Below are 25,278 nucleotides of genomic sequence, written 5' to 3'. Positions count from 1 at the left end.
ATATCAATTTTCAAAAAGATACTATGAAAATACAAAGAGTCAAGCTACAAACTAGAAAAAATATTGATAAAGAGCATATATTTTAAAGGATTTGTATCCAGAATATACAAGGAATTCTTACATCTCAATTACAATAAACAAGAAAACCAAATAACAAGATAGGCAAGAGATTTTTATAGATATTTCATCAAAGAATAAATGAAGGCAGAAATAAGCACATGAAAAATGAAAAATGTTCAAAATGGTCTCTAGATGGACTCAAAATCACAATGAGAAATACATCCGTAACTATTAAAATAGCTAAAACTTTTTAAAAAAGGAAAAACAGAAAGAAAATGCCAAATGTTGATTATTTAAAGCAACGGAGCCTCGCCTGGATGGGTTTGTGACTCTTGATTTCAGCTCAGATCATGATCTTAGGGTTGTGAGATGAAGACCCCAAGTGCAGCCCAGCACTGGATGTGGACCTTGGTTAAGATTCTCTCTCCCTCCCCCTCTTGCTCTGCCCTTCTCCACTGATCCCACACAACCCCTATAAAGTAAAAAAGAAAAAAAAAAAAAAGAAGAAGAAACAGGAATTCTCAAAAATTGTTGGCAATAAAAAGCAACATGATAATTATGTTAAAGTTTGTGAGGTTTTTTAAAAGATTTTATTAATTTATTTGAGAAACAGACAGACAGAGATGGTGACAGAGATTGTAAGAAAGAGCACAAATGGAGAGGAGAGGGAGAAGCAGGCTCCCCGCTGAGCAGGAAGCCTGATTTGGGGCTCATCCCTGGACCCTGGAGTCATGACCTGATCCAAAGGCAAACACTTAACCAACTGAGATACCCAGGTGTCCCAAAGTTTGACAGTCTTTTATGCTGACTATAAGTCCCAACAATTTTACCCCTATTTACTCAAAATAAATAAAAACATAGAGGAACAGTATTTTTGTACATAATTGCTCTAAGTTGGAAGCCATCAACTAATGACATTATCTACAGAATGGACTACTACTTAGTAATATAAGGGGGGTGGGAATGGATAAAAAATAACATCCTTGAATCTCAAAAATTACAATGAGGAACAGAAACCAGATTCAAAATGCTGTACACTATGTTTGATTTGCAAACTGGCCCCCGACACAGATGACAAGGATAGAACTATGCAAGAGGCAGAACACTGCAGATTGGTGGCAGGTTTAAAAAACAAGGGAACTTGGGTATAGTACTTGTCTTGAGAGACAACAAAACAAGTAGACTGCTACACCTGCTCACCAGAATCTTAAAAGTTTATCTAGAGGCCTTACCTGGATTCAATCATGTTTTCAATTCAAGTGGTCTCAACATCAGTCTCAAGGCTACGTCCTTGAATTGGCTGCTAACATTGAAATAATGGGCAGAAGGTGCATTTCAAGGACAGGAGAGGGGTAGGGAGCGCCCAGTTGCCTAGGTTCAGCTCACAAGTCAACTGGAGGTCACATCCTTTCAATGTCCTCCTCCAGCAACTGTATTTGTATAAACACATGCAGCAACTGTGTGTGTTTAGATCACATCCTGAGAAGGGCAAAACATGACATAAACTGTATCAGTGGTTTCCCACTGGTTGTCAGAGGCTGGAGAAAGGGATAGGATTGCCCATAAGGGGAGGGAATTGTGGAATATATTAAACTGGCAGTAGCCTTGAACCTGTCTTGATGGTGGTAGTGGTTGCAAGACTGTGTTTGTCACAACTCAACCAAACTGTGCACCTAAACACGGTGATAATTTACTGTAGGAAAACTGTGGCGCATCAAACCCAACTTTAAAAAACTGATAGCTTCCAACTCAATATTTTACCATTTTTAACCAAATTTTAAATTGAAAGATTTATTAATTGTCGTAGTTTCATCCTCAATGAAACTTTTTTCAAAATTTTTAATGATAATCCTCTGTTCAGTGAATCTAATCTCCTTTTTCAATCTTTGTTTTTATTTTGGTGTAAAAGTATTGATTTCTTCTTTGTTCGTAACATTCTCCTCTTCCCTTGTTTCCATGATGACTCACTATGCTGCATCCCCTCCTGGCTCAATTAATTAACATTTCAGGTTGTTTAATTACAAATATTTTGAAGTACTCCATTTCTTAAATTGTTAATTAGGTTTCATACATTTTAAACAAATATTATGTATTTTTTAGAGATCAATTAAGAGGTAGTTTTTAGTGGTATAAATGACATCCACACAAGTCAAGTTTTTAGGCAATATATTGCATGATGCTAAAAACCTTTTTTAGATGCAGGAGTACTCTGCCTGCTCTGATGATTGCAAGATTGTATTCACTGGAAGATACACGCACATATGTGTGCCCATGTATATATGTAAAATACGTGTGTGTATGTGTATATATATATTTATAATCTTGTATACATATATATATATATTTATAATCTTCTAAGTGACTATGATAAAATGAGATGGGACAAGAAAGTTAGGTAGCTGTATATTATTTCTTTCTGTTGAAAATTGTCCTCAGGGGCGCCTGGGTGGCTCAGTGGGTTAAAGCCTCTGCCTTCAGCTCAGGTCATGATCCCGGGGTCTTGGGATCGAGCCCTGCATCGGGCTCTCTGCTCGGCAGAGAGCCTGCTTCTTCCTCTCTCTCTGCCTGCCTCTCTGCCTACTTGTGATCTCTGTCTTTCAAATAAATAAATAAAATCTTTATAAACCTGGTGATTCACAGACCTGTACCCCTGGGGATAAAAATATATGTTTATAAAAAATAAAAAATTAATTTAAAAAAAAAAAGATTTAAAAAAAAAAAAAAGAAAATTGTCCTCAAATTGATTCTTCCACTTCTTAACAGATTGTCTATTGAAACGTCATGTCATAGCTTGAAACCTCAGCTGTAAATTGTGTAAAATAATAATGTAATCTCCAAGCCTGGTGTGAAGGATTAATGGCGAATTTAAGCCAAAAATTTTAATATATTGTGACTTCCCTATAGAAATAGACTGTGTGTATGGATGCTCGGTGTGTGTGTGTGTGTGTGTGTGTGTGTTTCTTTTTTCCATTTTGCTTTATTTGTATTTAGATCTGGAGAACCTACTGTTTCATTCCCTTACAGGATCAGAGTCACAGACATTAACTGTAAAAATCCAACACAATTCTAAAATCATAAAAAAGAAGTTAGGTTTTCTGATCAATTGTCTTATTTGTTCATGGTATACTATTTCTTTAAACACTGTAAAATGGATTTAATTTCTTATTGTTATTAAGTTTGCTCACAAAAAGAGTTTGATTAAAGGTTAAACTTGCCAAGACAAAGGGAAAGGTCACACACACACACACACACACACACACAGGGAATGGAAAAGAAAAATAATCATTTCAATTATTGAAAAGGGTAAGAATAATTATTGGTTTGGGGCCATGTACCCATTAGGGATAAGCTGCAAAGAGTGATTAAACATAAATAGCCAATTAAAATTATCATTTTTTTTTTTACCTTGGCAAAGACTATTTTAAATTTGTTTTTACACTCCAATGTAGTTAATATATAGGATGTAATATAGTGATTCATCAATTATTTTAGCAAAACTTTAAAGTAACAAAGAGATCAAGAATGCCTTTATAATGCAAGGTCCACATAACGCTCGATTCCATATATATACAAGTGATCATAATGTGTTCTCATTTGAGACAGGAGTTTCTGCCTTTAGAGGATTGACTCACAATTAAAATCCATAATCTGGTTCCCATGGTTACCCATTTCTTTTTATAAAAATCAACATAAATACTTGGTAATATATATTTGTAAAGAAGGTGTCTCAAATTCTAACAAATATTTTATTTGAATTTACATTGCATTTCATTTAAAAAATAAAAAATTTCTACTTTTGATTTTTAAGCTTCAGCTGAGAACTCCTGATAAAAAAACGAAAATAGACTACACAGGTAAGACACTAGGAAGGAATTTAGCAGGATCTGATATAGTTATTCAAGGAGTTGGATAAGTAGCATGTCTCATACTAATTGATGTACTTGAGAGTGTATTTGTAACAAGAAAAACTGCTTCATTCCCTTCCCTTTTAAAACACTACAAAATCATGAATAAGACGATAAAAGGTGTCAAAATATTGCTTATTTGAAATGGTCATTATATTTGCTACTTGTGGTAGACAAAAACAATTTCTGGGAGTTTTGGTTTGGAATATTCAGAGTGGTCTTGAGTGAAAAAAAGTAAAATAGATTTCACTTAAACACACATATCTGTTCACAGAGTGAGAGAATTTGAAGCAAGAATATTTTTATCATCTGCATATGGATGTTGGCTGGAATGAAAGAACAGAATAACACATAATGTTTTTGCACAAACTGAAAGGGAGTGTGTGGTCCTGCACTAGTGAGTTGAGTGATCCCTCAATCTTGAATCAGTTCAGGCACTTGTTCATTAAATTCAAAGGCTGGTCTTTTGGTTGCCCAATTTCCTCTTCCTCCATCACTCAATTTACTGTGTTGTATTATCCTAGATTGTGCTTTTCCCCCATGGGTGAATGACCTCATGAACATTTCTATTTCTTATAAACTTAGGAAAGGAAAATATTTACATCTACTGCAAGTTTAAGCATACTATATGTGCAACTAATGACCAGAAGAAACCACTCTTCACCGACCGAGTTCATCCTGTTGGGATTAGCAGACACAATGGAGCTACAGATGGTCCTCTTTTTGCTTTTTCTGGTGATTTACACACTTACAGTTCTGGGGAATGTTGGGATGATCCTCTTAATCAGGACTAATTCCCGACTTCACACACCCATGTATTTCTTCCTGGCTAACCTGTCCTTTGTGGATGTTAGTTACTCTTCCACCATCACCCCTAAGATGCTGGTGGACATGTTATCAGAGGAGAAAACCATCTCCTTTGCTGGCTGCTTTCTGCAACTCTACTTTTTCATCACCATGGCCACGACTGAATGCATCCTTTTCGGGTTAATGGCCTATGACCGTTATGTGGCCATATGCAACCCTCTACTTTACTCCCTGGTCATGTCCAGGACTGTCTGCCTCAAAATGGCAGCAGGGGCTTTTACAGCAGGATTCTTGAACTCCATGGTTAACACAAATTATGTGAGCAGCTTGTCATTCTGCAGTTCCAATGTCATCCATCATTTCTTCTGTGACAGCCCTCCACTTTTTAGGCTCTCATGTTCAGACACACACCTAAATGGAAGCATCATTTCCACATTTGCTGGTGTGAATATCGTGGGAAGTCTGCTGGTCATCCTCACCACCTACTCCTACATTCTCTTTTCTATCTTCCGTATGCATTCAGGGGAAGGGAGGCGCAAAGCCCTCTCAACCTGTGGGTCCCACCTGACAGCTATAACTCTGTTCTATGCCACTGCCATCTATACCTATCTGAGACCTAGTTCCAGCTACTCCCTGGATCAGGACAAAGTGGCTTCAGTGTTCTACACGGTGGTGACCCCTATGCTGAATCCTCTGATCTACAGCCTCAGGAATAAGGAAGTGAAGAAAGCTTTATGGAATGTAACTACCAGGACAAGGAGTTCTACATTTCTGTGGTGGTTCAGTTGAATTTCTGAACAAAACAGAGTAACCTGTCTTTTGAAGGCTGCTTCAAGGCTACAGTTTTTCTTTAGAATATTTTCTGAGTAATTAGTCTATAATATTCAAATATATGTAACAGTGAGGCATAAGGTAAATTACTAGTTATATATGGCCATAGAATCTTCAAGTAAACCTTACATACTCAACTTGTTTTCTCTTCAAAAATTTCCAAGCCTTCCCTCCCTTTCTCTCTCCCTGCCTGACACATAAACTGAAAACCACATTTAACTGTGGCAAAGTTTAATCTGTGCATGGTGCAAAAGGCATAGGTCAATGTTCAGTGTATTATCTAATTTATATTCTTTAGAATAAACTCATGGATTTTCTGCTCAAAAATTGTTTATCATTTGCAAATAAATTTAATTTAGCTACAGGGATTTGGTTATTTAGAAACTGATGGATACCAAAGCTTGCACAGGAGACAGAAACACATATAGTTTTTGGCAGAAATTCCCCATGGCATTCACCCTTTCCACTGAAGTTGCACATGATAGAGGTAGTGATGTCCATGTCCTGTGGTATGTAGATATTACATGCATTGTTTACTGTCACAAAGATATTCAAAATGTATTCCAATGTTTCCTATGATCCACGTTAAGTGAACTTGTCCAGACAGGTGTTCATGAAGTCATTGGTATTTTCTATGCAACCATCAGCCATACTCTCACTCGCCTGGTCCACGGTGGTTACCTGGCCCTGCACACCCTGCAGATAATGATCAGCTTGTCATAGACATAATTTGCTCTTTGTTTAAGTGGTGGTTTTCTCACATTCTTCTGCACAAGCTGGAGGCTTCTTGACTGGATTCTTTCTTTTCTCTGTCCTGGGTATTTAACAGATTCATAGATCAGACTGAGATATTTCACAAGTAAATACTAATATTATATCCCTCTCATCCAGTGCTTTAATTTCTTTTAAAACCTACAAATAGACTCTTAATCTCACAAAACAAACTGAGGGTTGCCGGGGGGAGGGGGTTTGGGAGAAGGGGGTGGGATTATGGACATTGGGGAGGGTATGTGATTTGGTGAGTGCTGTGAAGTGTGTAAACCTGGTGATTCACAGACCTGTACCCCTGGGGATAAAAATATATGTTTATAAAAAATAAAAAATTAAAAAAAAAAAAATTTTTTGTATATACTGAAATAATCAAATGATTTTTCCTTAATTCTATTAAAGTGGTGTGTCACAGTTATTGATTTGCTTATGTTAAATTATCCTTGCATCCTGGGGATAAATCCCATTTGATCATTGTCAAAAAAAAAAAAAAAAAAAAAAACCTACAAATAGAAATAATGAAAGAGTTATTCTGAGATTTGGGTTTTAGACATATCCTATTTGAGGTTATGTTCTCTGCTCTCTAATTAACCTCTCCAAAATTACTGAATCTCCTTGACAGAGTCTACAGTCCAACTTTGAGAACAATAATTAAATAATTACCTTGCTTTGCTTTTTTTAATTCTTTGAATACACTTCTTTTTTTTTTAAAAAAAAAAGATTTTATTTATTTATTTATTTGAGAGAGAGACAGTGAGAGAGAGCATGAGCGAGGAGAAGGTCAGAGGGAGAAGCAGACTCCCCATGGGGCTGGGAACCAGATGCGGGACTCAATCCTGGGACTCCAGGATCAAGACCTGAGCCGAAGGAGGTCGTCCAACCAACTGAGCCACCCAGGCGTCCCTGAACACATTTCTTTTTCTTTCTTTCTTTTTTTTTTTTTAATAGTTTGAATTTTATTTTTTTTTTCAGTGTTCCAAAATTCATTGTTTATCCACCACACCCAATGCTCCATGCAATATGTGTCCTCTTTAATGCCCACCACCAGGCTCATCTTACCTCCCGGCCCCTCCCCTCCAAAACCCTCAGATTGTTTCTCAGAGTCCACAGTCTCTTATGGTTTGTCTCCCCCTCCGATTTCCCCCAACTCACTTATCCTCTCCATCTCCCAATGTCTTCCATGTTATTCCTTATGCTCCACAAGTAAGTGAAACCATATGTTAATTGAATCTCTCTTCTTCACTTATTTCACTCAACATAATCTCTTCCAGTTGTGTCCATGTTGATACAAAAGTTAGGTATTCACCCTTTCTGATGGAGGTCTAATACTCCATTGTATATATGGACCATATTGTTGTTGAAGGGCATTTTGGCTATTCCCACAGTTTGGCAACTGTGACCATTGCTGTTATGAACATTGGGATTCAGTGTTCACTATATCTGTATGTTTGGGGTAAATACCCAGTAGTGCAATTGCAGGGTCATAGGGTAGCTCTATTTTTAATTTCTTAAGGAATCTCCACAGTTTTCCAAAGTGGCCGCACTAAATTGCATTCCCACCAACAGTGTAAGAGGGTTCCCCTTTCTCCACATCCTCTCCAACACTTATTGTTTACTGTCTTGTTGATTTTGGCCATTCTAAGTGATATAAGGTGGAATCTCAATGTGGTTTTGATTTTAATCTCCTTGATGGCTAATGAAAATGAACATTTTTTCATGTGACTGTTAGCCATTTGTATGTCTTCATTGGAGAAGTGTCTGTTCATGTCTTCTGCCCATTTTTTTTTGACTTTTTTTAATTTTTTATTTTTTATAAACATATATTTTTATCCCCAGGGGTACAGGTCTGTGAATCACCAGGTTTACACACTTCACAGCACTCACCAAATCACATACCCTCCCCAATGTCCATAATCCCACCCCCTTCTCCCAAACCCCCTCCCCCCGGCAACCCTCAGTTTGTTTTGTGAGATTAAGAGTCACTTATGGTTTGTCTCCCTCCCAATCCCATCTTGTTTCATTTATTCTTCTTCTACCCACTTAAGCCTCCATGTTGCATCACCACTTCCTCATATCAGGGAGATCATATGATAGTTGTCTTTCTCTGCTTGACTTATTTCGCTAAGCATGATATGCTCTAGTTCCATCCATGTTGTTGCAAATGGCAAGATTTCATTTCTTTTGATGGCTGCATAGTATTCCATTGTGTATATATACCACATCTTCGTGATCCATTCATCTGTTGATGGACATCTAGGTTCTTTCCATAGTTTGGCTATTGTGGACATTGCTGCTATAAACATTCGGGTGCATGTGTCCCTTTGGATCACTACATTTGTATCTTTAGGGTAAATACCCAATAGTGCAATTGCTGGGTCATAGGGAGTTTTATTTTCAACATTTTGAGGAACCTCCATGCTGTTTTCCAGAGTGGCTGCACCAGCTTGCATTCCCCATTTTTTGATGTGACTATCTGTTTTGTGTGTGTTGAGTTTGAGGAGTTCTTTATAGATCTTAGATATCAGCCCTTTGTCTGTAGTGTCATTTGCAATTATCTCCTCCCATTCTGTGGGGTGCCTCTTTGTTTTGTTCTCTATTTTCTTTGCTGTGGAGAAACTTTTGATCTTGATGAAGTCCCAAAAGTTTGTTTTCGGTTTTGTTTCCTTTGCCTTTGGGGACATGTCTTGAAAGCAGTTGCTGTGGCCAGTGTTGAAGAGGTTACTGCCTATGTTCTCCTCTAGGATTTTGATAGATTCCTGCCTCATGTTCAGGTCTTTAATCCATTTCTAGTTTATCTTTGTATATGATTTAAGAGAATGGTCGAGTTTTATACTTTTATATATAGCTGTCCAAATTTCCCAGCCCCATTTATTGAAAAGAATGTCTTTTTTCCACTGTATATTTTTCCCTGCTTTGTCAAAGATTATTTTACCATAGAGTTAGGGTCCATTATTGGCTTTCTACTTTGTTCCACTGGTCTATGCATCTGTTTTTGTGCCAGTACCATGCTGTCTTGATGATCACAGCTTTGTAGTAAAGCCTGAAATTAGACAACACGATGTCCCAAGTTTTGTTTTTCTTTTTCAACATTTCCTTAACAATTCAGGGTCTCTATGGTTCCATACAAATTTTAGGATTAATTGTTCCAGCTCTTTGAAAAATGCTGGTGGAATTTTGATCTGGATGTCATTGAAATTATTGATTGCTCTAGGCAGTATAGACATTTTAACAATGTTTATTCTTCTGATCCATGAGCATTAAATGCTCTTCCATCTTTTTGTGTCTTTTTCACTTTCTTTCATGAGTGTTTTCTATAGTTCCTCAAGTACAGGTCTTCTATCCCCTCAGTTAGGTTTATTCCTAGATATCTTATGGTTCTTGGTGCTATAGTAAATGGAATCAATTCTCTAATTTCCCTTTCTATATTTTCATTGTTAGGGTTTAAGAAAGCAACTGATTTCTATACATAGATTTTATGTCCGGATACACAACATCCATTCCTGAATAAAAACCCTTCAAAGTATAGGGATAGAGAGAACATTCCTCAACGTTATACAATTTTCCAGAAACCCACAATGAATATCATCCTTAATGGGGAAAAGCTGACAGCCTTGCCTTTGAGATCAGGAACACGACAAAGATGAACACATGTTTCTTATGTACATTTTGATTATTTCTTTAATCAAACTATTTATAAAAATATTTTAAATATCCTAATCTCTCATTTATTGTTTATTGCATTTATGTAAAAATGTACAATTATTATATATATTTATGTAACTCAAAATAAATTTAAACTACAAAAACCTTGAGTCTCCTCATTATTATATAGAGTGGTGATTTATCTCTTTATCTCTTATCTCTTTATCTCTTTTGTCCTAAGTCCTTGGCAATATTTACTAAACTCTTCTTCATGAATGTAATAGTGTTTTTGCCTCTTTGATACACTATGTCATTGCTTTTCTCTTTTTCTGTCTCCCTCATTCTTTTGTTTTGGTTTAATTTTAATTCAAATTCATTATCCAAATATAGTTGTCAACCAAAATATTGTCTTATTTAATGATTTTTGAGTAATTTATTTGCTAAAATTAATGAAAGATGTTTAAATTGTATGCATTTAGACTGTTTTGGCCAGGATCTTCATCAGTGATTAGGTGAGGCCAAGAGAGGCTAGCTTACAAAACCTGTTAGCATCACAAAGTTGAAAAAAAAAAAAGCAAGCAATTTGGAAGAAATGAAAATCAGTATCAACAATCACACACATCCAAAAACACAGCATAAGAGAATGGGATGATGTTATTAGAAGATGAAGTCCTGCATTTAGGCAGAAATAAATGTGTACAGAGAGTTTAATCTGAGCACTCAATTTATTTTGATTTAGTTTGTTAAATGTAAACTAACATGCCCAATGTAATTTTTATTGCTCTCTTGAAAATAAGAAATGTACAGTTGTAAACAACAAATAGGTATTTAATAGAAGATGTGCACACACACACACACACACTATACATGTATGTGTATATAAGTGACTAGGATAAAAGGGGACGGGACAAGGAAATTAGGTATCTGGGTATTATTTTCTTCTGCTAAGATTGTGTTCCAGTTGATTCTCCCACTTTCTAACAGTTTGTCTATTGAAAAATCATTTAATTATCTGAAATTTCAGTTGCAAAATGCATAAAATAATAATGTCAACCTCAAAGACTGGCAGGGAGAATTAACTGAAGATTTAAATGGAAAAGAGCTATCTATATGTTTTGAGTTCTCAATGCAAATAGGCTCTCCATGCATATGAACCCCCATATGAGGTTTATTTCACCTAGATTTTCTTGTATGTAGATCTGGAAAATCTGTCATTTCACCCCCTTCTAGGTACAGAGTCATGGGCAATATTTTCAAAATTTAACACCAGTCTAAAATCACAAAAACATGAGTTCATTCTCTTATCCATTGTATTATTTGCCCAAGGTTTAGTATTCTTTAAATATTGCGCACTTAAGTTAGTTTCTCCTTCTCATTAATTTCACTCAAGAGAGAGTTGAATGAGAGATACACTTACTCAGACAAAGGATGTGTGTGTGTGTGTGTGTCCATGCACACACACACACACACACACAAACACAATTTCACACAAAAGGAAACAGAATTTTTTTTTTTCAATTACTAAAATAACGAAGAAAAATAATTTGGTACTGGATTTTCTTCTTTTTTTAAAAAAAAATAAAGATTACTATTTATTTATTTGACAGAGAGAGATTACAAGTAGGCAGAGAGGCAGGCAGAGAGAGAGGAAGGGAAGCAGGCTCCCTGCTGAGCAGAGAGCCCTATGGTGGGCTCAATCCCAGGACCCAGGATCATGACCTGAGCTGAAGGCAGAGGCTTAACCCACTGAGCCACCCAGGCGCCCCTGGTACTGGATTTTGTATCCATTAAGCTAAAAATAGAGAGGGAGAAGCAGTATCAACAACCAATTATAAGTATTATTACTTAATTTTTTTTTTTACTTCCCTTAAGACTGTTTTAAAGTAACAAAGAGATCAGGAATTACTTTGTGATGCAAACCCCATATAATGTTTGATTCCATATATCTACCTGTGATCACATACTGTGTACTTTTGAGACTGGAGTGTCTATCTCTAGAGGTCTGACTCACAATTACCTATAATCTAGTCCCATGGTTATTCATTCATCCTTATGAAAACAAAATAAAAGTGTGGCAATGTGTATTTACTCACAAGCCATTTCAAATGTTTACAAAAAAGTAAATTGAATGCCTACTATATTTAATTTACTTTTAAAAATGAAATTTTCTTCCTTTTCTGTAAACTCCATTGGATTGGAGAACATCTCATAAAAAAAGAAAATCCTAGACTCCCCAGGTAAGACACTGGGAAGAAAGTGATCAGGATTTTGTGCAGTAACTCACTGAGTTGGACAGGTTGCAAGTCTCCTGTTAAGGATGTTATTTAGAAGTGAACTTTGTAATCAGAACAGATTTTGGGATGACTTTTAAAACATAAGAAAATCATTTTTAAAATATATGATAGGAGTCTAAATACTGATTATTAGCGTTGGTCAGTATGGTGGCTGCTTAAAGTACTCATGAGTGATTTCTGGAAAGGAATGCATGAATTTTAGAGTTGAAGAATATTCAGAGTGGTTTTGAGGATAAATGGAAAGGAAAAAAAAAAATAGAGCTAAACTCACATACCTGCTCAGTGAATGAAGAGAAGTCAGCAAGGATATTTTTATCATTTATTTGGACAAAGATTGTACCGAGACAATAGAATCATGTAAGTAGCTTTTGGGAAACTGAATGGGAGTGTGTGGTCCTGCACTAGTGAGTTGAGAGATTCCCCAATCTTGATTCAGTTCAGACACTTGTTCATTAAATTCAAAGGCAGGTCTTTTTGTCGCCCAATTTCCTCTTCCTTCATCACTCAATTTACTGTGTTGTATTATCCAAGATTGTGCTTTACTCCATGGGTGAATGACCTCATGAACATTTCTATTTCTTATAAACTTAGGAGAGGAAAATATTTACACCTACTGCAAGTTTAAGCATACTATATGTGCAACTAATGACCAGAAGAAACCACTCTTCACCGACCGAGTTCATCCTGTTGGGATTAGCAGACACGATGGAACTACAGATGGTCCTCTTTTTGCTTTTTCTGGTGATTTACACACATACAGTTCTGGGGAATGTTGGGATGATCCTCTTAATCAGGACTAATTCCCGACTTCACACACCCATGTATTTCTTCCTGGCTAACCTGTCCTTTGTGGATGTTAGTTACTCTTCCACCATCACCCCTAAGATGCTGGTGGACATGTTATCAGAGGAGAAAACCATCTCCTTTGCTGGCTGCTTTCTGCAACTCTACTTTTTCATCACCTTGGCCACAACTGAGTGCATCCTGTTCGGGTTAATGGCCTATGACCGTTATGTGGCCATATGCAACCCTCTACTTTACTCCCTGGTCATGTCCAGGACTGTCTGCCTCAAAATGGCAGCAGGGGCTTTTACAGCAGGATTCTTGAACTCCATGGTTAACACAAGTTATGTGAGCAGCTTGTCATTCTGCAGTTCCAATGTCATCCATCATTTCTTCTGTGACAGCCCTCCACTTTTTAGGCTCTCATGTTCAGACACACACCTAAATGAAAGCATCTTTTCCACATTTGCTGGTGTGAATATCGTGGGAAGTCTGCTGGTCATCCTCACCACCTACTCCTACATTCTCTTTTCTATCTTCCGTATGCATTCAGGGGAAGGGAGGCGCAAAGCCCTCTCAACCTGTGGGTCCCACCTGACAGCTATAACTCTGTTCTATGCCACTGCCATCTATACCTATCTGAGACCTAGTTCCAGCTACTCCCTGGATCAGGACAAAGTGGCTTCTGTGTTCTACACAGTGGTGATCCCCATGCTGAATCCTCTGATCTACAGCCTCAGGAATAAGGAAGTAAAGAAAGCTTTATGGAATGTAACTACCAGGACAAGGAGTTCTACATTTCTATGGTGGTTCAGTTGAATTTCTGAACAAAACAGAGTAACCTGTCTTTTGAAGGCTGCTTCAAGACTACAGTTTTTCTTTAGAATATTTTCTGAGTAATTAGTCTACAATATTCAAATATATGTAACAGTGAGGCATAAGGTAAATTACTAGTTATATAAGGCCATAAAATCTTCATGTAATCCTTCCATACTCAACTATTTTTCACTTCAAAACTTTCTAAGCCTTTTCTCCCTTTCTCTTTCCCTGCCTGACACATAAACAGAAAACCACATACACATTTAACTGTGGCAAAGTTTAATCTGTACATGGTTGCAAAGGCATAGGTCAATGTTCAGTGTATTATCTAATTTATATTCTTTAGAATAAACTCATGGATTTTCTGCTCAAAAATTGTTTATCATTTGCAAATAAATTTAATTTAGTTACAGGGATTTGGCTATTTAGAAACTGATGGATACCAAAGCTTTCACAGGAGACAGAAACACATATAGTTTTTGGCAGAAATTCCCCATGGCATTCACCCTTTCCACTGAAGTTGCACATGATAGAGGTAGTGATGTCCATGTCCTGTGGTATGTAGATATTACATGCATTGTTTCCTGTCACAAAGATGTTCAAAATGTATTCCAATGTTTCCTATGACCCACGTAAGTGAACTTGCCCAGACAGGTGTTCGTGAAGTCATTGGTTTTTTCTATGCAACCATCAGCCATACTCTCACTCACCTGGTCCACGGTGGTTATCTGGCCCTGGACACCCTGCAGATAATGATCAGCTTGTCATAGACATAATTTGCTCTTTGACTAAGTGGCGGTTTCCTCACATCCTTCTGTATCAGCTGGAGGCTCCTTGACTGGATTCTTTCTTTTCTCTGTCCTGGGTATTTAACAGATTCATAGATCAGACTGAGATATTTCACAAGTAAATACTAATATTATATTCCTCTCATTCAATGCTTTAATTTCTTTTAAAACCTACAAATAAAAATAATGGAAGATAAAATTCAGTTATTCTGAGATTTGGGTTTTAGACATATCCTATTTGAGGTTATGTTCTCTGCTCTCTAATTAACCTCTCCAAAATTACTGAATCTCCTTGACAGAGTCTACAGGTAATTGCAACTTTGAGAACAATAATTAAGTAATTACCTCGTATGCTTTTTTAAATTCTTTGAACACATTTCTTTCCTTTTTTTTTTTTTTTTGGTTTGAATTTTATTTTTTTTTCAGTGTTCCAAAATTCATTGTTTATGCACCACACCCAGTGCTCCATGCAATATGTGCCCTCTTTAATGCCCACCACCAGGCTCATCTTACCCCCACCCCCTCACCTCCAAAGCCCTCAGTTTGTTTCTCAGAGTCCACAGTCTCTTATGGTTTGTCTCCCCCTCCGATTTCCACCAATTCACTTATCCTCTCCATCTCCCAATGTCTTCCATGTTATTTCTTATGCTCCACAAGTAAATGAAACCATATGTTAATTGACTCTCTCTTCTTCACTTATTTCACTCAACATAATCTCTTCCAGTTGTGTCCATGTTGATACAAAAGTTAGGTATTCACCCTTTCTGATGGAGGTATAATACTCCATTGTATATATGGACCATATTGTTGTTGAAGGGCATTTTGGCTATTCCCACAGTTTGGCAACTGTGACCATTGCTGCTATGAACATCGGGATTCAGTGTTCACTATATCTGTATGTTTGGGGTAAATACCCAGTAGTGCAATTGCAGGGTCATAGGGTAGCTCTATTTTTAATTTCTTAAGAAATCTCCACACTGTTTTCCAAAGTGGCCGCACTAAATTGCATTCCCACCAACAGTGTAAGAGGGTTCCCCTTTCTCCACATCCTCTCCAACACTTATTGTTTACTGTCTTGTTGATTTTGGCCATTCTAAGTGATATAAGGTGGAATCTCAATGTGGTTTTGATTTTAATCTCCTTGATGGCTAATGACAATGAACATTTTTTCATGTGACTGTTAGCCATTTGTATGTCTTCATTGGAGAAGTGTCTGTTCATGTCTTCTGCCCATTTTTTGATGTGACTATCTGTTTTGTGTGTGTTGAGGAGTTCTTTATAGATCTTAGATATCAGCCCTTTGTCTGTAGTGTCATTTGCAATTATCTCCTCCCATTCTGTGGGGTGCCTCTTTGTTTTGTTCACTATTTCCTTCGCTGTGGAGAAACTTTTGATCTTGACGAAGTCAGTCCCAAAAGTTTGTTTTCGGTTTTGTTTCCTTTGCCTTTGGGGACATGTCTTGAAAGCAGTTGCTGTGGCCAGTGTTGAAGAGGTTACTGCCTATGTTCTCCTCTAGGATTTTGATAGATTCCTGCCTCATGTTCAGGTCTAGTTTATCTTTATATGATGTAAGAGAATGGTCGAGTTTTATACTTTTATATATAGCTGTTCAATTTTCCCAGACCCATTTATTGAAAAGAATGTCTTTTTTCCACTGTATATTTTTTCCTGCTTTGTCAAAGATTATTTTACTGTAGAGTCAAGGGTCCACATCTCAGCTCTCTACTCTGTTCCACTGGTCTATGCATCTGTTTTTGTGCCAGTACCATGCTGTCTTGATGATCACAGCTTTGTAGTAATGCCTGAAATCAGACAACATGATGTCCCAAGTTTTGTTTTTCTTTTTCAACATTTCCTTAACAATTCAGGGTCTCTATGGTTCCATACAAATTTTAGGATTATTTGTTCCAGCTCTTTGAAAAATGCTGGTGAAATTTTGATCTGGATGTCATTGAAAGTATAGATTCTCTAGGCAGTATAGACATTTTAACAATATTTATTCTTCTGATCCATGAGCATGAAATGCTCTTCCATCTTTTTGTGTCTTCTTCACTTTCTTTCATGAGTGTTTTCTATAGTTCCTCAAGTACAGGTCTTTTATCTCTTCAGTTAGGTTTATTCCTAGATATCTTATGGTTCTTGGTGCTATAATAAATGGATTCAATTCTCTAATATCCCTTTCTATATTTTCATTGTTAGGGTATATGATAGCAACTGATTTCTATAAATTGATTTTATGTCCTGCCACACAGCATACATTCCTGAATAAAATCCTTTCAAAGTATAGGGATAAAGGGAACATTCCTCAACGTTATAAAATCTATCATGAGAAACCCACAGTGAATATCATCCTTAATGGGGAAAAGCTGACAGCCTTCCCTATGAGATCAGGAACACGACAAAGATGAACACATGTTTCTTATGTACATTTTGATTATTTCTTTAATCAAAACTATTTATAAAATATTTTAAATTATCCTAATTTCTCATTTATTGTTTATTGCATTTATGTAAAAATGTACAATTATTATATATATTTATGTAACTCAAGATAAATTTAAACTACAAAAACATTGAGACTTCTCATTATTATATAGAGTGGTGATTTATCATTCTCTTTTGTCTTAAGTCCATGGCAATATTTACTAAACTCTTCTTCATGAATTTAATAGTGTTTTTGCCTCTTTGATACACTATGTCATTGCTTTTCTCTTTTTCTGTTTCCCTCATTCTTTTGTTTTGGTTTAATTTTAATTCAAATTCATTATCCAAATATATAGTTGTCAACCAAAATATTGTCTTATTTAATGATTTTTGAGTAATTTATTTGCTAAAATTAATGAAAGATGTTTAAATTGTATGCATTTAGACTTTGTTTTGGCCAGGATTTTCATCAGTGATTAGGTGAGGCCAAGAGAGGCTAGCTTACAAAACCTGTTAGTATCACAAAGTTGAAAAAATAAAGCAAGCAATTTGGAAGAAATCAATATCAACAATCACACACATCCAAAAACACAGCATAAGAGAAAGAGACGATGTTATTAGAAGATGAAGTCGTGCATTTAGGCAGAAAAAAATGTGTACAGAGAGTTTAATCTGAGCATTCAAATAATTTATTTTGATTTAGTTTGTTAAATGTAAACTAACATACACAGTGTAATTTTTATTGCTCTATTGAAAATAAGAAGTGTACAGTTGTAAACAACAAATAGGTATTTAATAGAAGATGTGCACACACACTCACATTAACATGTATGTGTATATAAGTGACTAGGATAAAAGGGGACGGGACAAGGAAATTAGGTATCTGGGTATTATTTTCTTCTGCTAAGATTGTGTTCCAGTTGATTCTCCCACTTTCTAACAGTTTGTCTATTGAAAAGTCACTTAATTATCTGAAATTTCAGTTGCAAAATGCATAAAATAATAATGTCAACCTCAAAGGCTGGCAGGGAGAATTAACTGAAGATTTAAATGGAAAAGAGCTATATGTTTTGAGTTCTCAATGCAAATAGGCTCTCCATGCATATGAACCCCCATATGAGTTTTTTTCACCTAGATTTCCTTGTATGTAATTCTGGAAAATCTGTCATTTCATCCCCTTCTACGTACAGAATCATAGGCAATATTTTCAAAATCTAACACAATTCTGAAATCATAAAAACATGAGTTCATTTTCTTATCCATTGTATTATTTGCCCAGGGTTTAGTATTTCCTTAAATATTGTGCACTTAAGTTCGTTTCTCCTTCTCATTTATTTCACTCAAGAGAGAGTTGAATGGAGACATACACTTACTCAAAGGATTGTGTGTGTGTCCAAGCACACACACACACACACACACACACACACACGCAAAAACGCAATTTCACACAAAGGAAACAAAAAGAATGTTTTTTCAATTACTAAAATAACAAAGGAAGAAAAATAATTTGGTACTGGATTTTCTTCTTCTTTTTTTTTCTTTTATTAAATAAAGATTTTTATTTATTTATTTGACAGAGAGAGATCACAAGTAGACAGAGAGGCAGGCAGAGAGAGAGGAAGGGAAGCAGGCTCCCTGCTGAGCAGGGAGCCCGATGTTGGGCTCAATCCCAGGACCCCGGGATCATGTCCAGAGCTGAAGGCAGAGGCTTAACCCACTGAGCTACCCAGGCACCCCTGGAACTGGATTTTGTATCCATTTGGGATAAGCTAAAAATAGAAAGGGAGAAGCAGTATCAACAACCAATTATAAGTATTGTTACTTAATTTTTTTTTTTACTTCCCTTAAGACTTTTTTAAAGTAACAAAGAGATCAGGAATTACTTTGTGATGCAAACCCCATATAATGTTTGATTCCATATATCTACCTGTGATCATATACTGTGTACTTTTGAGACTGGAGTGTCTATCTCTAGAGGTCTGACTCACAATTACCTATAATCTAGTCCCATGGTTATTCATTCATCCTTATGAAAACAAAATAAAAGTGTGGCAATGTGTATTTACTCACAAGCCATTTCAAATGTTTACAAAAAAGTAAATTGAATGCCTACATTTAATTTACTTTTAAAAATGAAATTTTCTTCCTTTTTCTGTAAACTCCATTTGATTGGAGAACATCTCATAAAAAAAGAAAATCCTAGACTCCCCAGGTAAGACACTGGGAAGAAAGTGATCAGGATTTTGTGCTGTAACTCACTGAGTTGGACAGGTTGCATGTCTCCTGCTAAGCATGTTATTTGGAAGTGAACTTTGTAATCAGAACAGATTTTGGGATGACTTTTAAAACATAAGAAAATCATTTTTAAAATATATGATAGGAGTCTAAATACTGATTATTAGAGTTGGTCAGTATGGTGGCTGCTTAAAGTACTCACGAGTGATTTCTGGAAAAGAATGCATGAATTTTAGAGTTGAAGAATATTCAGAGTGGTTTTGAGGATAAATGGAAAGGAAAAAAAAATAGAGCTAAACTCACATACCTGCTCAGTGAATGAGAGAGTTGTCAGCAAGGATATTTTTATCCTTTCATTTGGACATAGATTGTACCGAGACAATAGAATCATGTAAGTAGCTTTTGGGAAACTGAATGGGAGTGTGTGGTCCTGCACTAGTGAGTTGAGAGATTCCCCAATCTTGATTCAGTTCAGACACTTGTTCATTAAATTCAAAGGCAGGTCTATTTGTCGCCCAATTTCCTCTTCTTCCATCACTCAATTTACTGTGTTGTATTATCCTAGATTGTGCTTTTCCCCCATGGGTGAATGACCTCATGAACATTTCTATTTCTTATAAACTTAGGAGAGGAAAATATTTACACCTACTGCAAGTTTAAGCATACTATATGTGCAACTAATGACCAGAAGAAACCACTCTTCACCGACCGAGTTCATCCTATTGGGATTAGCAGACACAATGGAGCTACAGATGGTCCTCTTTTTGCTTTTTCTGGTGATTTACACACTTACAGTTCTGGGGAATGTTGGGATGATCCTCTTAATCAGGATTGATTCCCGACTTCACACACCCATGTATTTCTTCCTGGCTAACCTGTCCTTTGTGGATGTTAGTTACTCCTCCACCATCACCCCTAAGATGCTGGTGGATCTGTTATCAGAGGAGAAAACCATCTCCTTTGCTGGCTGCTTTCTGCAACTCTACTTTTTCATCGCCTTGGCCACAACTGAGTGCATCCTGTTCGGGTTAATGGCCTATGACCGTTATGTGGCCATATGCAACCCTCTACTTTACTCCCTGGTCATGTCCAGGACTGTCTGCCTCAAAATGGCAGCAGGGGCTTTTACAGCAGGATTCTTGAACTCCATGGTTAACACAAGTTATGTGAGCAGCTTGTCATTCTGCAGTTCCAATGTCATCCATCATTTCTTCTGTGACAGCCCTCCACTTTTTAGGCTCTCATGTTCAGACACACACCTAAATGAAAGCATCTTTTCCACCTTTGCTGGTGTGAATATGGTTGGGGCTTTGCTGGTCATCCTCACCTCCTACTCCTATGTTCTCTTTTCTATCTTCCGTATGTATTCAGGGGAAGGGAGGCGCAAAGCCCTCTCAACCTGTGGGTCCCACCTGACAGCTATAACTCTGTTCTATGCCACTGCCATCTATACCTATCTGAGACCTAGTTCCAGCTACTCCCTGGATCAGGACAAAGTGGCTTCTGTGTTCTACACGGTGGTGATCCCCATGCTGAATCCTCTGATCTACAGCCTCAGGAATAAGGAAGTGAAGAAAGCTTTATGGAATGTAACTACCAGGACAAGGTTCCCTTCCTTTCTCTGATATGCTTGGTAAATTTTCTGAACTAGGTGTTAAATGAATTTTCTAAGTTGATTGAATCCTACAGTTTTCATTAGGATATTTCTAAGTAATTGCTTTCTGTTAATTCTCGAGTGCAGGGACCCATTTATGTATAAATGATTCACCAGTCTTATATATGGACTCAGGGATTTCATGTAATTATTGTCTATTTTTGCTGGGTTTTCTCAAATTATTTCTAATGAAATATTGGTTAGAGAATGAAAGAGACACAGTATTTAGAATCAAAAGTCCTAATATCACACGAAACTAACTATATAGAGTATTTATAATTGTTCACTTATTTTTCTTCTGCATCTTTATTTCACCATTTGTGGTTTGTAAGAGATTGTTATGTATCACTTATGTGTAAAACAATTTGAATTTAAAATAGATTTACATTTTAATTTATTGAATTATCTTAGTGGGGAGAGGCTTAAATCAAATTTCAGGACTACAGTTTTAATTGCAGCTATCAACTCACCATCTTTCTTCCCCCATACCAATCTCTGTATATACATATATTTATTAATAAAGAAATGTGAGCTTGTACAAAATGGGATATCAGGAAAGGTATCATCTCATTAGAATGCACCAGTTAAAACTCTCATATTCCCTTGTCTGGTCTTCAAAATGTTTAACCTTTCTTTCCCTTCCATTCTCTTGGGCTGACACATAGGACCAAGTTACATACACATGCATTCAACTGCTGCCGAGTTTAATCAGTGCATAGTTCCATAGGAGGTAAGTCAACTTTCAGTGGATGAATCTGACATATATTATTTATAATAAGCTTATGGATTTCCTCTTATAGATATCTCTCAATTGCCCAGACAGGTGTTTGTGATGTCATGAGTGTTGTCTACGCACCTGTGAGCTTTACTCTCACTCACAGGTTCTGAGTGGTTGCCTGGCAACCAGTGGACATCTGGCAACAGAATGACAGTTTGTTCTCTGAGATCATTTGTCCATCCTCTGAGTAGCTTGCCTACAATCTTCTGCACCAACTGGCTGCTCACTGGCTAGATTCATTCCACATTCCCTGTCCCCAGTATTTGGTGGGATCATATACTAAGACCAAGATATTTCATAAGTAAATGGCAATAATATATCCCTTCCACTAGATGTTATATTTTCAAGTAAAATTTAATAACTGAAAGAATGTTTGGGAGAGAAAATCCAGTTATCCTGAGATTTGATTTTTAGACACATCCTATTTTAGGTCATGTTCTCTGCTCTCTAATGCAGCTTTTTTACACTTATTTTTTCTTATTCACAGAGTCTACAAATACTTTATATTTGGGGGGCTATACGCACTTAATTGTCTTGTCTGCTTTTTAATTACTTAAGTATGGGTTTCTTATGTAAATTCTGATTATTTCTTTAACCCATAAACTACTAAAACTATTTTTTAATTATCATAATTTTTTTGTATAGTGTACAACACATTTATGTGAAAAATGTACCAAGAATGGTTTATTTTCATGAACTCAAAATAAATTTAACCTATGAAACCACTGAGATTTCCAATTATTTTATTGAGTGAGCAGACAAGTTGGAAATAATGAAGAATAAGTATTCAAGAATCATATAGGTCTAAATAAACAACCAAAAGAAGAAAAGTTATTGTTTTTGAAATCCTGCATGTGGGCAAAAAAAAACTGTGCAGTTTTATATTATGTATAAGAATAATTTTGGATTTATTTTGTTAAGCGTAATTTAACATGGACGATATAATTTCCATTAATCCAGTAAAAATGGCAGGTATACATTTGTAAACAATAATTAAGTAAAGGCTAGGTGCTGAAACAAGTGAAGTAATAATTCATTTAATTTCACACTGCTAAAATAAAAGGTACTTTGTTAACTCATAATAAGCCTACAGAGGATAGAGATAAGTGAAATTTTGTCAAGAAGATAATGCCAAAATGCTAGTTGAACAGGAAAATATTTTTTTAAAAAACTCATTGAGCTGATGTGAGAAGATGTAATCTATAGAAAAGATGTACGAAGAGCTGTATTGAAAATTTATAGCTTTGGGACACCTGGGTGACTCAGTCTACTGAGCTTCTGACTCTTGATTTCAGCTCAAGTCATGATCTCAGGGACATGAGATCGAGACCAACATCTGGCTCCACACTCAGTGAAGAGTCTGCTTGAGATTCTCCCTCTCTCTCTGCCCCTCCCCACCAAACAAATAAATAAATCTTAAAATTAAAAAAAAAAAGAAAATGTATAAATTTATGGAAATATACAGCTTTATAGAAACAATCTTAAAACAAGTATGTTTATTGAAAACATAGAAAACATCAAATAGAATGTGTTGCGACAGAAAGCAGAAGTGTGGTCATTGTTGTTCAACTTAGGTATAATTTACTATTTAAAAAAAAATATTTATTTGTTTGACAGAGAGATCACAAGTAGGCAGAGAGGCAGGCAGAGAGAGGGGGGAAGCAGGCTTCCAGCTGAGCGGAGAGCTCAATGCAGGACACTGAGATCATGACCTGAGCCAAAGACAGAGGCTTAATTCACTGAGCTACCCAGGCATCCCTATAATTTACTATTTTGACTGGAGAATTGGTGTGTACTATCTTTAAGGTTCTCTTTAAATTTTGTGATTTTAATCTTTTTTTTTAAAGATTTTATTTATTTATTTGACAGACAGAGATCACAATTAGGCAGAGAGGCAGGCAGAGAGAAAGAGGAGGAAGCAGGCTTCCCGCTGAGCAGGGAGCCCAATGTGGGGCTGGATCCCCAGACCCTGGGATCATGACCTGAGCTGAAGGCAGAGGCTTAACTCACTGAGGCACCCATGCATCCAGTGATTTTAATCTTAAATGTGACAACATTGTGTATGTCCATGTACCCTTCCAAAGTCTCAGAAGAATTCTTGATGTATTTCAGTCACTTAACAAAATTTTACACCCAGATCTTCCCTAAAGAGGAAGGTAGTGAATATGGACCAGGTCATGGTGAGTTTTTGCAAATAGAAGATCAACTGGATAAAGATTTATGTCAAAAGCTGAGTTTCCAAACTGGGCTCCAAACCCTCAACCTCCTGAAGTTGTATGAACATTTTAACCATGTGTTATAAAGTAAAATTAACAAAATATAACTTATTAGCTAAGGTTGTGCTGAGAGTGTGTCAAATTCATTTATATACTGATGAGAGAAACAGCTAGATAAAAAGAAGTTACAGATTTGGAGAGGATATGGAAACAGAAGGTTTATTTAGTTTGGAAACAGAAAAAGCAGCATTAAAAACATGCAAAATAAAGATTGAGGTTAGATTTCACACATCATAACATTATCATGCCCAAATCATGTATTGCAGAAGAGAACTGTGTGTCAGAATTATCCTAAATGCTAGATTTGGTGAGAATAGTCAAAAGGAACGTCATATTTAAGAAGCAAATGCTAAAGATATTTCTACAGCTGATTGCAGTCACAAACTTTAACCTTCACTGGTAGGGTCCAATACAGACACCCTACATAGGCTCATAAAATGGTACCAACAGATATTAGAAGCAGAGTGACAAGACACAAGTTTTATTTTTAAGTGTCTATGGTCAGTGATTTTTTTTTCTAACATGCAAACAAAATTGTAACATACACTCTTTTCTTATTTCTTAATTTTTATGTTTCCCTTTAAAAAATGTATGTGTGTTAAATTTATCCCCTACGATAGGCTGATAACTTCATATGAGACCTATATGAAGTAGCTATCTACTATTGATCTGTTTAGATGCACAGAACATAATGTATTTGATGTGAAAATATCCCTAATTCTTACAATGATTCTTCAATGGTGAAATTTGACATTCCACCACCATCAAAAAAAAAAAAGCAATGTTTTACATTTGTCTTATTTGTCACCAATTTGGCTTATAGGAAATCTTTCATGCCAATAATACATATATGAAGATATTTCTAGTGATGAGTACTAAATTAGCTTTCTGTCCATAGCATTAAAAATATACAGATCCATGTGATGACGAATGATATTAATAAGTGATCTATTTTTTTTCAATTAAAAAAAAGAAGAAATAAAAGGACTACAGAGGACTTCTATAATGGGGGACAAGGACCTCTGTGAATCACCATGTCTTTAATAAAGCAAAGAATATACTAAAAAATGTTAAATCAATTTTTAGAGCTCTAGATATCAAGCAAAGGTTAGAAACGTGAGGAGAATTTACTCTATAAAAACTGATTTTATCAAAATAATTAGCTACTACATTCAGCTTTTCTTTATGTATGGAAGCATTCATAAGTATCTAAC

The 25,278-nt window shown here is 36.1% G+C and overlaps 3 protein-coding genes across 3 annotated transcripts; all 3 read left to right on the top strand.

Annotated features, from left to right (window-relative positions):
- The first annotated feature begins 4,604 nt into the window (after positions 1-4,604).
- LOC101684155 (olfactory receptor 5F1-like) lies at positions 4,605-5,448 on the top strand. Its single transcript, XM_004781688.2, is given in 2 exon segments — positions 4,605-5,408; positions 5,410-5,448. Coding segments are annotated over 2 exon segments (843 nt in total).
- Positions 5,449-12,952: 7,504 nt separating this feature from the next.
- On the top strand, positions 12,953-13,796 carry LOC123388532 (olfactory receptor 5F1-like). The gene is given in 2 exon segments (XM_045068279.1): positions 12,953-13,756; positions 13,758-13,796. Coding segments are annotated over 2 exon segments (843 nt in total).
- A 6,240-nt stretch (positions 13,797-20,036) lies between these two features.
- Positions 20,037-20,981, top strand: LOC101684449 (olfactory receptor 5F1-like). The gene has a single exon (XM_004781689.2). It carries the CDS (start codon positions 20,037-20,039, stop codon positions 20,979-20,981), a length of 945 nt encoding a protein of 314 aa, XP_004781746.2.
- The last annotated feature ends 4,297 nt before the right edge of the window (positions 20,982-25,278 follow it).

The sequence above is a fragment of the Mustela putorius genome, unplaced genomic scaffold (assembly GCF_011764305.1).
Source record: "Mustela putorius furo isolate JIRA1106 unplaced genomic scaffold, ASM1176430v1.1 tig00000127_pilon_pilon_pilon, whole genome shotgun sequence".
Taxonomy (NCBI): Eukaryota; Metazoa; Chordata; class Mammalia; order Carnivora; family Mustelidae; genus Mustela; species Mustela putorius.
Note: the sequence above shows the minus strand (reverse complement) of the source record. Positions and strands in the feature narration are given on the sequence as shown.